Genomic DNA, 16,517 nt, shown 5'->3' with positions numbered 1-16,517 from the left:
TAAATATGATAAATGATAACATCCAGTGCTACCACTATGCTTGTCAGTTGTGTCTCAATGGGAGAAAGACAGGCAGACACACAGAGACAGACAGGTTGACAGAAATGCACACATACACACAGGCACAGACACAGCCATAGAGACACAAGCAAGCAGGGACAGAGAGACAGGGACAGAGCTCTCACTGTGATTAGAAAGGAGCAGAGAAGAAGACTTGCTGCTGAATGGAGAGGAGAAATGTGCTCCTGGTGTGAACGGCCACGCAGCTACTGATGGGCAGCTGCTTAATATATCAGGGTCCTTCTGCGTCCAGTGTGAGCCCGGCCTTACACTGACCAATCACCATCACACTAGCTAACATCCAACAATGAGTCAAACTACACTGGAAAGAACATGTCTAATTATGCAAGGGGGGGGGGGGGGTCTGAATAGTGCCTTACAACTGGCTGATCTATGTTCTTAAGTTGACCAGAGCACCTCTTTGAGAAACTTGCTCTCCTTAAAAAGTCTTGCGCCAACAGAAGGTCTCATACTACAACACTGGTAACCACGAGGAATCCCCGATGAGTATGTCATGCGATACGTGGGTTAGGCTAATAACTTTGAAATGTGGCTACCATAGTCCACCTTCCAGGCATTACATGATGATGCTGCTATACAGACGATCAGCACAGATCAGTTTTATTCATAGAGAAGTCATCAAAGAGCCTCACAAAAAGGGAAAAATAAACAATTAATATAAAACATTAACAAATCAAGTCAAATTGAGATAAACGTGTTGTTATTTCCCTGAGCAGGTCCATCCAGAGGGTCTGGGTCCTGATGATAAAGGCCACTGCTCCTTCTCTAAAACTGGAGAGAACCTGGTCACAGGCTCATATAGGGTTGAAATATCTGAAATATACCAACAGGCCAGAGGCCTTTCGGCTGACCAATAAGATGTTGTGCAGAGAATAAAAATAAGTCCTGTGGTATTATGCTCAAATCTTTAATTAGCCATATATGATATATTTCACATCAACTGTGCAATGATTTAGAGAACTCAGCATACTGAGGACAAACATTGGACCTAACGGAGCTACAAATGCGAGCCACTAAGTCAGCTAAGGCAGAACAGTGAAAAGAGATGCCATGACTATGCATGTGACCCTGGGAAAGCAAATAAAAGAATAAAAGAAACACAAGTGATCCTAAAAGTAACCCTTGAGGCACACCATACATGACAACAAAAAGGGAAGAGACATGGTTAATAATAGATAAACAAAACTTTTTGTCCCTCAGATAAGAGGTAAACTTATTCCTGCAGAGTACAATACAGCCAGCCAATGCCAACATGTGTCCAAAACAATACCATTTTCCGGTGTGTCTGCATTAAGTCAAGCAGCACAGTGATTTTAAGAATGGTAGTTTGAAACTGTGACGCTGCTGGAAGAACTTTTTAAAAGCACTCCTGTGTGTCACGGTCATAAGATGACTAGACACTTTCTTTGCCAAATAAAAATAAGTTATATATGTTAAAGAATTAGTAAGAGGCGTAAATGACAGACCAGCACTGATTGTGAAGGACAAATACTAAACCAAGACTAGACCAGTGATGTGTAAGTGAGGGTGAGCAAGGGATGAGTATCTGGATGTTCTATAGCCGTATAGAAAGTAAGAAATATTTACAGCTTCAATGATTCCCATATCTATAATACATTATAAGCACACTTAGAATGCCTTATAATCTGTTTAAAACTCTGAACACTGATATTTATGAGCACTCATAAATATTCACAATGCTTTATAACGATAATCACTATACATTATAAAGCATTCAATAATGACTTAGGGACAGTGCACGCGCTGCGTCTTTAACCGTCTGGAAAACACGAGGTCGGGCACTGGTTGCTACTCTTGTGTCCACACTGTGCCAACTTTCATGAGCGCTGAGGCAAGTTGTGTCTGAAGTTGCTAAGCAGCCATAAACAGCACCGTATCATAGCCCTCTTACCAGAAATCCTGAGTGGAAAGCTGATCTTCGTCCAGCTGTTTTTTAAGTGTGTTTTGGGCCTGAAATATAGTTCATGGGAGAGAAGTATAGCTCACGTTACCTCTGCATTAAAATGATTGACTTCTCCTCCATATTTATCACAGTCATATACTATAGAAGAAAGGAAAAACATCTGTCCGTGTGATTGGTTGTTCCTTGTCACATGAGATGAAGTGCACGCTGCTGTGTTACAAAAGTTGAACTCTGTTCATCTCAGGGTGCAGCCTTCATACCCTGAAAAACAGGCGCTCAGGAGCATGTGCACATCGCAATGTCATTGGTGTGGCTTAGAAGCACGCCTGTTGTGTGTCTCCACTGAAAACAACAGAAATCAGTGCGTGATTATTGGTATAAAGCATTATAATCATTTATGTGTGCTTATAAATATTCTTACACAGCACTATAAGCAGATTTTCACACATTATAAGTATGTTTCAAATGCATAATAGGGATATCTTGTGACAAGTAGCAACATGAAGTGTAATGTCATGTTGACGGTAAGCAGTGCAAGACAAAAAGCTATCAAAGACTAGGAGATGGAATACATAGGAGATGAAATAATCCACCTCTGATGATGACACACCAGAGCTGTTTCTAAAACGTTGAAAATAAATCAAAATAACTATAATATCTTGAAGTTTTACTCTGTGATTCTGCTCTGCAGTCAGCATATTCAGCAGACTGATTCAGACACTGTCTCATGCTAGAATCATTCAAATAAGAAAATATCATCACTTGTATGACAAGCTAGTTACATACAGAGGTAAAAACTGAAAATACACTGTTTACATTCCAATACAATGCTGCACCTTTTCATGTAAGGTGGCTGATCTTAAATTGACAATGAAAAATAAATAAATGTGAACACACCTTTACTAAAGTAGTAATTAAGGCTCAGTTTAAAAAAAAATTAGTCCCACTTCAAGAAATTCGACTTAGTATACCTTCCGGTGGACTAACATGTTTACATGTATTTTAACAGTCCAGTTCTAGTTGGACTAACACCATAATTAAACTTTTTCTAACAATATGTAAACGTATCGAGTGTGACGAGGCAGAGCTGGTTCTGACCTTCCTTGGGCCCAGAGAAAACTTCTGCTGAGGGGCCCTCCTACCTGACCACAAAATCACATCGGGCTGCCAGTGCTCCCACTACTCACTACCTACTCCCACTACCCACCTGCTTTCAAACTTTGTCAAAGAAAAATTCCTATTTTGATGCAAAGACGCAAAATGACAAGGGCTGTTCAACAGCTGTTCTACTTTTCCATATTTTGACGTGATAAACAACACCTTAGGGCACGTTAATCGGAGTATGTACAGTTGCATCTAAACAGGAGTATTAGTGGGATAGTCCTCTTCATTAGCCATGTAAATAACTTTGTAGGAATAAAATTGGACTCCTTTTTGCAGATGTCGATCCATCTGCACAAAAGATGCAGATGGCATCTTTGCAATGGATGCAATGTCCATCCATTGTTTTCCATCGTGCATTAGTCATGTGATCATTTTGCTCAGGGGTGGTAACTAAACCTTGACTGAGACTGTGGATAACTATTGTCTTGTTTTAAAGTTACGTGCATCTGTGAGGAGTGCCATCACATTCATATATAATTGTGACTGGTCCCCACAGAGGCTGCTGCGGAAAAACATAACTTTTATTTTGTGCATGTGCATATGATGTCAGTAAGAGAACAGCCCTGGAAGTGAGGAGCAAATAAGGAGGACACACAAAGAGTGGTGTCTGCCACTGACCATTGACCACTCAATGTGATCACTTGCTGACATCAAACTTCGGCGAGGAAAATTCATTCACATGGTGATTTTTTTTTCTCTTTCTTTGACCTGGAGGACAGTTCTGCTTCATCCTCTCATTAAAAACACTGACACCTGCTTTGACACGACAGAGAGGCGGGGCCCTTCAGAACTTGTGGTGCCCTACACAACATGTGTAGTGAGATGAGTGCTGCCTGGCTCTGTGACCAAGGCCTGTGCTATATGATTAAATAAAAAAGGAAAATGTATTTCTTTCTATGAGTGTTTCAGAAATACACGGTAGGAAAAAAACTCTTTGGATCTGGAGGCGCGCAAACTGACATGAAAAAAGCGATCTGTCCCTGTCACGCAAGCTATGCAGCATATAGCAGCTGTTATGGAAAAGGGCTGGGACACAACCTGTTGGTTAATGCCACTGACAGCAGAAAAGTCCAATAACCAAACCAGCTAACATGCAAAGCTCTGTCCTGCTGGAGATGGTGGGGGATGTCATGCTGAGGTAGGACAGCCTCAACATTCACACAGTATTTCATTTACTGATCACCACTGACACTAACATGAACCAAACACGATTGAATCATGAAGACAAAAGAGAAACACAGGTGGGTCCATCAGTAGACCTGCCAAGATCATAACTAACTTCCAGAGCTTAATACTTCAAAAGCATGTGTCTCTCCTCCACACAGCACAACGCCTGAGGAGGCATTAGAAAGTTTGTTCTGCACCAGCCTGGGCGTAGAAAATCTGAGAGGAGATAAGTTGTACCTCTTTTCTGAAAAAGTGTGATGGACTTCATGTTTCCTGCCAGGTCAACGCATCTGAACTATTCTGCTCAGTTGGAGGTACCTTTGGTGAAAGTTGTGAAGACTTGTTACATATTTTCAAATTTTAGAAGTTTAGATGGTTGCTGTTGTGCCAACATCTGGACTATTGGCCAAAAGTTTTAGTTAAGGGAAGTTTGGTTATCTTCGTGCATGGGAGAGCAGATTTTATTGGGGGAGTGGATGTAGCAGTAAGAGTAGAAGGAGGCGGAGGCACAAGAAGAAGAAAGTGATGAACAAGAACCAAAAAAATAGGGCAACAAGAACAACAGCCATGACAGAAGCACTTTCACATTACTGCACATTTATTGAATGCAGAATGAAGCAGGAAGCTTCAAGTCTGAATCAATGGCTCCTTTGTATTTAATATAACTTTATCACAATCAGTACGTTTCCATGCACAGTTTAGTGGAGCTATGGTTATAGCTTAATTAGGCCATTTAATTGGACTGCTGTCCTTGTCCCAGGATACAAGCACGGGGGGAGAATCGATTTATTGATGGAAGTATGTCCGACTCCTCCACAGTGGGTGGAGCTATGCTACCTTTCAGCTGGTTGCTATTGGACCTTCTTCTGGTTGACCTATTACATCACATACAAAACAAGCAGGCAAGCTGTAAATGGGCTACATATGAAAACATGGATACCTTATCAGAACTGTAGATTCCGTAAGTACTCTACACTTTAGTTCTTTTCCCTTCTTCCTCTTTTATTTTTCCCAGCTTTCTTTTACAAATTTATGCTGTTCGACTTCCGGGTCAAAGCCCGGCGCAGGGACTATGGAGCATGCCCATAACACCTAGGCCAGTTCAGCTCCAGTGGCAACGTATACATGAAAGAGTTAATAGACCCCCAACCACATTATCTGGCTGTGTTAGTCCACTTTGAGAAATTCAACATAGTACAATTTCAGTCTAACATGTTGACATGTATCTTACCAGTATTTTAAAAGTGCAGTTTTAGTCAGACTAAATAATACAACAACAATAATCTGATTTTTCTAACATCATGTAAAGGTACTGAATAAGTTGGGGCTTCTGCTGTGACAGACACATAGGCCCAGTTGAATTTCCCTCCTAACACTCACACACTTTGCCACTTGCTCACACTCAGTAGTGAGGGCTCAGGGCTTTCTCCAGCAATGATAAATAATACGATTTTATTGATACCAATACCACTATTGATTCTGTTTATCGGTCAGATTCTTTATTGATTCCTGTTTGGTTTTGTGTGTGGGAAAAGTAAGTAGGCCTATGCAGGTTTTGAACGTAAACGCAACTGTTTTATGATCTGTGTATGAACACGGTGTAGATGAAATAAGAGAATATTTGGATGCAATCAAGTAACCTCGCAAGCAGGCACACAAATCATCACCTCAACAAAGCAGCGGCTCCATCTCCCACACAGGCAGCGTAGAGCTGCACTGCACAGGTGCTACTGTGCTCATTTCATTCATCGCACAGATCAACTTTTGCATAGTACGTGCAGCATACTTGAAGTTCTTCATGAAAAGAAGCCACACTTTGGACTGTTTCCTCCGGTCTGCGATTACTTCTTCTGGTTGAAAGTTTCTAGAAGCTTGGAGGCGTTAGTTTTATGTCACACATTTTGCAATGCACAGTTGTCACAAAAAACCTTTCAGCATCAAAAAATAGAAAAAACTGATAAACTCAGAGTCAAACAATTCTGATGGATAATATTTGGAAGCAGTTCTTGATTCCCATCCTTAGCTACTCAAATGCTCAGAGCTGTCCCACTGGTTTCACAGTGGGACAGCTCTGAGCATTTGAGGATTCTGTCACAGACTTTTTTAAGCGCTTTATGCACACCTTGTGTAGGTCCACAGCTCTGCAGACTTTGCTTACTAAAAGAGCTACGATGCATGACAGTGTGACATTAAACAGCAATGACAGTGGCATTGCATGGAAGTTGTTTCTTTTGTAAAAAAAAAAAAAAAAGTAAAATAAAAAAACCATGGATGGGTTCAGTAAGATCAAGTTTTCCTTCAAGTTATAACCTGTCATGTTGTCGTTGACAAGCAGAACTCTATGTGTATGTGTACTCTCTGTATGTGTGTTTGTTGTTTGTGTTGACGATGCAAGGATTTAGTGTGACATGCCTGTTTATCTTATCAACAGAAAGTAAACAACAATCACCCATAAAACTTCATACAGTTTCAGATTTTTTGTTCAGGGAACACAATTTCGTAAAGTGATATCTCATTCATTAAACAATGTTTGGAACCCTCACACACACACTTCTGGTGATGTCACAGGTGACGCTGAGGATTCAGTGCTCAGGGCTTAGCAGGGACGGTTGGAACTGGGCCATGGACTTCTGGCAAACAGGAATAAAATACCTTTCATTATACTAGACAAGTTCTGTATGAGTTTGTATCATATACACGTGTTTGCATGTAATAATTATTGATTTTCTCTGAGTGTGTTTTCATCAGGCTGTCTAAGCAGAGTTTCAGTGTTAACTACTTAAAAAGTGTTGGCAAATTGTTTCAGTGAGAATAAAACTGCACTGGTCTCACATGGTGATTTGTCTTGACATTTCAGCCAGGTGTTATTTGTGGTTGTGGTAAAAAAGTTTTTGTCATTTGATGTTGTTTGTGGTCCACCACAACATTACACGCCGTGCAAAGAAGTGAGCTTGGTTATGTTATGCTGGGAACTGCTATGATTTTCAAATCCATGGCAAACTACGATGATTGGTTAAATATGCAGAAAAGTTAGAGTAATTGGACATAATTGCAAGGTCATGCAGAATTTGCCTGGATTGGTTGAATTTGGACTGAAAAATGAAACCGTGAAATTCCATGACTATTCCTGGTTTTCCATGACAGTGTGAACCCAGTATTCTTTTATTTCCAAAACGCACTGGCATTAATTATTAACACTGGCATGTCTTTACAGAAAAATAAAGTCCAATCAAGTAGAGAAAATTTGCCATGATGCAGTGTGGAAAAATAAAGCAAGTGTGCTTTGTCCTGAAGTTTTCTCACAAACACAAAGTCACAAGAACACACAAAGTCACATGTCTGTCGACACTTATTCCAGATTTGTAAGACAAGAAAAAACATAAAAAGCAACCTCTGAAAGAAAGACTTTCAAACGCAAACTCTGGTGGAACAATGAGGTAACCAGCTGGATTTCTTACTTATTGTAAAAACATGTCAATAAATGACCAAATAAATGTGCATGAAATGCATCACAACAATAACTGTAATCTCCATCAGAGATGACAAATATACTGTAAGCCCATATTAACTACATTACCCAACCGCAGATGTGCAAATTCTCACTTGTGTATCTGGTCACAGTCCACACACGCACACACACACACACACACACACACACACACACACACACACACACACACACACACAAACACACACAAACAAAACACATGCTAAAGAATTAAGTATTATTTGCCTGCATCCCTTCTGCCTGTGTGTGGATTTGAACCCTGGACCTCTTTGCTGTGAGAAGACTCACTAACTGTGCTGCATCTTCAATATATTTCACTGAATCGAAAATCCTATCGAAGTGCAACTGAGGCCTAAAAGTGTGAAAAACTCAGCACTTTAGCCAAGCTTAAAAACAACATTAAAAGCTTTTAAACAGCACTCTCAACTAATGCCAGCTTACTTAGCCTCTGCAATGATTTTCATTAAAACATGTAAGTGTAACAGTATTCGTAATGTACAGAGCAAGTTGACAGCTACTGCTTAGCAAAAAATGATGAAGACAGGTCTTTTACAAGATAGGTTTAACACTAGGTTAGTATCTCTTTTTATGAAAACATACTGAGTTTTCTGTGTTGAGAGTTAGTGCAACCAAGTTGAACATATTCTGTGTAAACTTGTGTTTGGTAATGTTGTGGAGCAAGCTAGCTTCTCCAGGCTGTGAGCATTGTAGACTGTGGAAGAAACGCAACAGTAAATGGACAGGTAGGCAAGAAAAATTTGGCCTGCAGAGGCAGAACTGACCGACTTATTGCACTTTGTTGCAAGATAATAGCCGTTATGGAAATTCGCAACACTTCAAACTTTGTTTTTATTGGCGAAATTGATCCAGATGCACTTTAAGGCTGTGACCACCTGTTGGAAACCACAGGCAGAGATTCATATTGTAAGTCAAACAAAGTGACAAGCAACACGTATGTGTGTGTGTGTGTGTGTGTGTGTGTGTGTGTGTGTGTGTGTGTGTCTGATCATGGCCAAACACAGATAGTTCAGCACAGACAGCATCCTCACATACTGTCCCTCAGCTGTCTCCGACTGAGCAACCAACCGACTGACCACAACTGCCACACTGTGTGACCACAGTGCTGTTTCCTGCTGCAGGTCACACTGACCGGCACGGAGCGTGAGCCTGTCCAGACCAGGAGCAGTCAGGACTCTGAGCATTAACTTCAGCCTGAAGCATGTTGATAGACAGCCAAATTGTCACACACACACATTACAAACTTCAACATTATAACTCAACAGTAGTACATGCTGACACACAGCGCCACTGCAACATGTTATCATAATTACATACATACACACACAACCATCATATATATGAACTTTAAGACTGCTTTAAACTGCTGACAGAAACTAAAATAATTATCATACCATAAAGACATACAAACACAGAAACATAAGTATAAGGAAACTACTATGACTGCAAACACACACACACTTGTTCAAGTAAGGAAGATAGTTTACACTGTTTTTATCTATAGAACTGCGTGAATGAATGTGTGTGTGTGTGTGTGTGTGTGTGTGTGTGTGTGTGTACTGACTCTTGTTCTTGCGCAGCAGGGCAGAGGTGATCCAGGGTTCTGTTTGGACCATTCTGCAAGAGGGCACGTTCTTGTCCTCCACAGATGATGACGTGATCACCATGGAAATGCTTGGCAATTGCTCAATCCAGCAGGGAAATAACTGTCAATCAACACGCTCTGACAGGTGGTTGGGGCTTGTGGCTGTTTAGTCTGTCATCAGATGTGTTTTCAATCCCAGAGTTCGCTTTAACAGTTTACATCCAACTAAATCAATGAATCTTGAAATGGTGGGAAACCAACCAACCAATCAAAAGGCACCGTCTTCTCTGGCTTGTTTCTCTCTCTTTTTTGTGACTGCGGTTTCTAAGGCAACCAACTGGTGTACAGGCAGCTTGTCTCTCTGAAGTAAAAATATAAAGGATGTAATCTATGTCTTCTGTGAAGTTACACTATAGATATAGATTTCTCATTCTACATATATATTCTGTATCTCTGTGGCTATGGGGAATGAAGGGAAATAGAATATTTGGTTATTCAGGTTAGCTTTTTGTTTCGTTAGTTTCGGCAGTTTCATGCATTCTTTCTGTGTGCAGGAGGTTTGGAGCACTCCAGAGTGCTGGTGACTGATAGTTTAAGTATTCAAAAGTAGGTCTTTCTTCTACATTAAAATGACTGGCCACTCTGATGAAGAGTTTGAACTAAATGTCCACGGGGGAAAGGCATAGACTTTACTTGCTAATGAAAGGTTCACTTATTACAGGGAAGGTTTAACCAAAAGTGCACAGCTAATACTTCAGACATTTTAGTAGTAATCCAGCACAGGATATGTGTGTCCAGTACAGCCTGAACCAGTAGAATAAAGTACAGATAGTATTCCCAGGTTAGTAAGACTCCATGGTCAGTGTGTGTTTCCAACAGATCAATCAGCACAATAAGTTTGTCCAATCTGTGTTCTTCCAGACTTGTTGTAAAACACCTTAACTAGTTGTGAGTCAAGTTTGTGCTAACCAGGCTCGCCCAGCATACTGCCAGGTGGGCTGAGCGAGGTAGTGTGACAGAAGGGGTGGAAGAGAAGGAGGTGGAGGGGAGTTGGGTTTCCAACTGCCTGCTTTTACCCCATCCCTTCCGCTAAAAATAGCTCCAATTACTGGCGCTTTGTGGGGGCCTCGCCAGTGGACAGAGTACGGCAGTGTGGAGTGATGTTACCACTCAAATTAATCCAGTGACACACACAGCCCTCCACTCGCAATGTCACCGAGCCCGTCCGGCCACAGCTCCACGGAGCGTGCGTGTGCTGCGGTCACTCAGCTCCGCTTCAGCCGCCTGACAGCACAGGGTGGCTGGCCTCTGCCGGCCTTACAGGAGCCCCTTTTAAAAAGCCAGGCAATAATGTAATCCCCGTACACTACACAGGAGGTTTCTGTGACAACAAGCAGTTGCACAAACACACGTTACACACAAAGCAGTCCGCTGGAACGTGTTGATTTCACAGAGTGTGCACAAAAGTTCCTCCGACTGGTTATCCACACTCACGGACCAACACAGTGACGGCTCATTACAAGCAGGGACACTGCACCTCAACTGCAAAGCTCTCTCTCCTGGGGATAAAGCTGAAGAACAAAACTTTAAATCCAGTATTTGGGGTCACATGCCAAATGTACCCGGTGTTGAAGAAGCCCGCAGAGCGCGCGGCTGCCGGCCTGCATTCTACTGCCACTTTCCGATAGTACCTTCACTTTACCAAACTCGATCCAGGAAATTGTCCGCCTCTGAGGTAAACACGCTCAAGTTAAATCACAGACAACGTCTGAACAGCAACGAACCAAAACTCGAGCCTCTTATCAAAGTAAACGAAAGCAACCAAATCCAGTGAAGTTCCTGAGCTGTCTGTCAGACGGCACTGATCGCTTCTTGACGCGCCTTCTCCTGCCGCCCGCTTCCGCTCTCCCTCTCTCAGTTCAAGTCCTCTACAACAAGTCCTTTTTACAACTGCGGGAGATTTTTTATTCCTTCAAGGTGGAAACCTTCGCAAGGGCGATTTCGACTCATGTTTCTCGCCCGTTTCCCTTTCCGTGCTTCTCCGTTAGACGGAATCTGTGCTCCTCTCCCACACAGCTCCCCCACCCTGCGATAGGGACTATACCATGTTGCTGTGGCGGGGGGCTGAGCTGCTCTGTCTGGCGCAGCTTCATAAAGTACTGCTGAAACCGGGGCACATACCCACACACTACGGAAACGCGACATTATGGACAGTTCGAGAGGAACTTCACATAAAACAGAAGTCAGATGCTGACTGATTAGGGACCGTTATAAACAAGGCCTGTGAGTTAGCGGGACAGTAACCTTCCCTGTGTCCATAGTAGTCTGATCCGAGCAGACCTCTGCTGTCCTGGCCATTTATAGTAACAGCGGGATATATATACTGGAACTTTATATTCACGCATACATAGACAACCTTTACTTCAACCACTTATATAGTTTTATGGATCTGAAAAAAACAAACGTGTTGCTAACTTACAACCACTTCCTACAAAGTCAATAATTGGCATTACTTTTTAACGTGTAATGGTCTGAAACTCTGCAGAACCACATTATAAATACATTTTCTAAAGGTTAGAGAAAATATTGCTTTAATTTAAAACTAAATACAATTTGTGGGTTTAATAAACTGGTGTGCTTCGAGTTAGAGCATTGTGCAATGTTATGGAGAGCTGGGCTGGAGGGAGGGGAGTGGAGAGGGGACCAGGAAAGGCCTGTATTAATAATGTGCACTGTGTTTCTCCTTCTGTGACAAATGCATGTCTTCACACACAGGCTGCAATTTAAACGGCAACAATCAATACAGTTTCAGTGGATGAAGTTTCAGACAGCACCCATGTTGATTGAATCCGTTTTTATAACATTTTATATAACTCAGGCAAATATAAAAGACGTGCACTAATAGCAAATGGACAATTGTGAGGTCATTTATTCCACCATGTTCCACACAAAGCCTCGTGTTGTTCATTGAGTCTTTGAGAATGTTTGAACTTGTGTGTGCTCGGGTAAACGCAGCCTCTACCCTCACTCAGCACGCACCCTCTATGGGCGCTGTTGCTACCCGACGCGATGGCAGCTGCACTGCCATTGGCTACATAAAGTCCCATCCTTGGCTGCGATTGGGTAGCGGCCGGGTCTGTGGGAGGGGCGCTCGGCTTAGTTTCCCAGTGTCTCTTCAAACGGCGCGAGGCAGGAATGACGCGGAAATAGTTTGAAGATGTCAGGTAGAAATGGAAAGAGGGAGGGGAGACAGAGGGGGTGGGGGCGGAGATGCAGCCGGAGGAGCGGGGGAGAGAGCGGGGCACATGGTCACTGAGTGACTCTCTACAGCTGAGATGTGGGACTTCTCCACACAAACCAGCCAAAGCTAAAAGTTGTTACTGTTGCTATCCGAGCATTCCGGCTAAATCAGGCACAATGCTGCCTGGGAACAGCTCCGCACACAAACCGTGTCATAAACCAGCTGACTGCTCCTTAAAGGAAAATTTACCAGCCAATACAGCTCATAGAGCAACCACAAATGTGTGTCACATTTTTCTTTTCATGTGATTTTTATCTTGAACCTGTGCAGATTAATCAGTCACTAATATGTAATTAAAAGAAGTGACAGTGAAAAGCCCACTGAAGCTTGCTTACTGTAATTACCTACTGTACAAAGGTAAGCTCCCTCCTGATAATACTGTACCTAGGCACATCCAGCTGGAACACAATTTCAACAACACTGTCAACAACACCATATATACCAGAATATACTAGCACTGCACATGATGCCTTATTATGGTAAGATGCAATAATAACACATTTGTACAAATTTATTGTTAAAATGTAAGTTAGAAATCTTTAATTTACTGCACTGTAAAAACTGAAAAAGGTTGATTTTACTTTATTTTTTTTAATCTAGGAAACACATTTCCTAAAAAAAATCCTACAGTCAATATAAATAAAAGTCTTAATTTATGTTAACTTTACATCTAATTGCTAAGTTTACTTAAAATCTAGTTATATGTATTTAATTTTGTGAAGGTGTTGCAACTTAAAAATGACACGTTTCATTAAATAAATCTTTCAAAATTTTAGCAACTTCAGTAAACCAAGTTTACTGAGCTACATATTTGTATTCTGCTGGTTGCAAATTAATCAATCACATTAGTATTCTGTTGTTAACAAAACAGAACTCACAGATCTCCTAACTTGGCCAAATCCTCTTTGTCATGATCAAGTTAAGTTAGACCAACTTGGTTTACTGAAGTTGTTGGCGCTTAGAAAGAACACTTGTCGTTTTAAAGTTGCAACAACTTCACAAAATTAAGTAAAGTACAGATAAATTTTAAGTAAATTTAACATTAGATACAAAGTAACATGAATTGAGATTAAAAGTTATATTTACTTTACCTTTTCAAGGTACTTGGTTTTCAGGATTATTTTAAGGAGGACCATCTTGTCAGAATTTACACTGTGTATAGGTAGAATTTGCAAAGCAGAGCTAAATTTTGAGGCAAACCTCAGAAACTTTAGTGACTACATTCTGGCTTTACAGTAACCCCTTGACTTCAGTTCTTGCAGCTTTTCTAAGTAATCTTCTCAAGCTCCAGGCTCCACAAGCCATGGTTCAAATCACTATACTACTAAACTCCCACACAGTGTAAAACAGCTGACCAGCCACAGCCAAAATAAGATAGCATGGCCTAATAACATGCTGTAGTTAGGCTATAGCTTGCATTAAATTGATGCCATAAACAAGCAAGTAGTCATATTATAGAGGAATACAGCATAGCAGCAATGTACACAAACACAGTAATCATATGCAGATCTATCACTACAGGCGGTCTGTTCACAAATGCCTAATGCCCAGCTCAGAGTGATTGGGTCTGGGTCTGAGTGGGAGCCAGGATTATGTAAAGCATGGCACAAAGGAAAAGCCACACACACACACACACACACACACACACACACACACACACACACACACACACACACAAACACACACACACACACACAAAGAGAGAGAGAGTTCCATAGGAAGACAACAGGTGGTGTCATGTTTATGGTGACTCTGAGTGATTGCCACCCTGGAGGCTCCACTATGATTCACACAAAACTGAACTTGTCCTGTAGGCTATTAAAAGCTTTAAAGACAGCTCTTGGTGCAGAGTGCAAGATCTGTCCATCCACACCAGAAGTTGGACTTTGCTGGCTGCGATGAAGGAGCGTAGAGAGGAGATCAGAAATAAATCCCAAAACTGAAAAAGGTAACGAGTGCTACAAATTCAGTTGAGTTACAGCTAATACAGGAGGTGGATGATGATTGAAAATCACTCTGATACCATTTTTTTAAACAGCGTTTCTTCCCTAAACCAAACGAGGAGACAGTATGGAGAGTTTTTCAAAAAGCATGAGAAGCCAGGTTTTTCTTAAAAAAAAAAATACTGGATGTCAACATGACTAATGTTAAAATACAGGTTGAATAAAATGGATATGTATGATGAGGACATGTGAGTGACAACTTTCATTAAACAAAAATCAACTCCCATCTACTGTATTCACATCTCCAATAGCATCACAGTTAACAGTCAATAAATTAACTGATTAACTGTTTGTCATTTATTTTGTGTAGGTATTCTGTACGTATGTAACATAGTCTTTTCTTACAAAACTGTGACTGTTTAGTTGGCTCAAGAAAAATATACTATTCAGTAAAGTATGTTATTAGCATGTGCAGAAAGCTACAGCATCATGGGCACTGGTCTTTTTCACCTTGACTCTAGGTCAAGTTTAGTATAGACTTTATGAGCAAATGGCAGTACCTGCTACATTATGTTCACCTTAACATTTTTAGTTTGGTTTAAATTGTTCATCTCATGACTAAAATGTTCAACGGAGATGATTAAAAGGTCACGTTTGCACTATCGACTTTTCATCAACATATCCAAGGGCATGTAAGCAGGGAATATAATGTAAACAAAGGATAAAAACTTGAAGTATGTGCTTCAAAGGACACATAAAAACACATAAAGCAGCACTCCTGAACAGTCAAAGGAAAAGGTGCAACAAAGAAGGCTGTGTAAAGCTATCTAGACTCTGCAGTGACTGAAGGCATATGACACAAAGTGTAGCCCAGTTCACCTGTGCACTCACACTCATTTTGATTTTATGTCAAGCAGATTTCTGCATGGGCAGACATGCCATCAGATACACAACAAACAGGAAACAACAAGGTGTCTGGGCACACAGAAAGACAGAGAGACAAGGAGATGAAGCTTAACCCCTCTCAGTCAGCTTTCCACTGGCCCACTGTGTTTATACATGTTTGCACTGAGGGAAAACATTTCTACTCCCATCATGCCATGCAAACCCCACAATTATCTTAGCTCCACAATTACAGACAGATGAACAACAGGTGAAGTGTGTGTGTGTGTGTGTGTGTGTGTGTGTGTGTGTGTGTGTGTGTGCGCGCGCGCATGTGTGTGCTGGGGATGAAAGGACATTCATATAGTGCAAACAACAGCTGACTGACAAAACTGTTATGTAGATTCTCTGAAGGGACTGTTGAGTTTTTGCTGGCAAAGAGTTAAAATACAATAGCCGTAGTGGAAAGAATAAAGCAACATTTATATCTATTGAGGAAATCACTCAACCAATAATGTGACTATTAAATTCCTGTACAAAATACATGATGACTCAGTGTCCTGTATAGAAATTTTATTTTATTGAAAAGACTTACCAGTTTCACAACGGAAATTATTTCAAATCATATACTGTTATTCAATCAAAATTTTAATGGCACATTTCAAACTTGGATTTAAATGTGGGCAGCAGTTACAGCAATACATATACTATCCCAGGACAGCAGCAATTTGCGGTAATAAATAAAATGAACATTAATGCATATTATGAATTATCATTCCATGTGTTTAACCCTTTGAAGCCTGGAGCAACATCACGTTATCAGACGTGTTTCTCAGGTATTTAAACCCTGAGCAAATTGGTGTGGTTTATTTCAAAAACATGTGAAAGAAGGCAATGACCAACTTTGTAAGAAATGTTCCGCATTTATTGCAAGAAATTAATAG

The 16,517-nt window shown here is 41.0% G+C and overlaps 1 protein-coding gene across 2 annotated transcripts in view; it reads right to left on the bottom strand.

Moving 5' to 3' along the window:
• Nucleotides 1–16,517, bottom strand: part of dyrk1b (dual-specificity tyrosine-(Y)-phosphorylation regulated kinase 1B) — a 79,108-nt gene that overhangs the window by 34,123 nt on the left and 28,468 nt on the right. The window contains exon 1 of one of the 2 annotated variants that reach the window (XM_042489612.2): nt 9,427–11,524. The exons of the other annotated variant lie outside the window; for it this stretch is intronic. Coding sequence (XP_042345546.2) covers nt 9,427–9,529 — 103 coding nt within the window. The 5' untranslated portion in view covers nt 9,530–11,524. Of the gene's footprint in view, nt 1–9,426; nt 11,525–16,517 lie in introns of those variants that run through there. 2 annotated transcript variants of the gene reach the window in all.

This window comes from Plectropomus leopardus, chromosome 11 (genome assembly GCF_026936395.1).
Source record: "Plectropomus leopardus strain MGB_pleo_1.0 chromosome 11, ASM2693639v1, whole genome shotgun sequence".
NCBI lineage: Eukaryota > Metazoa > Chordata > Actinopteri > Perciformes > Serranidae > Plectropomus > Plectropomus leopardus.
This window is presented reverse-complemented; position numbering and strand designations above follow the sequence as displayed.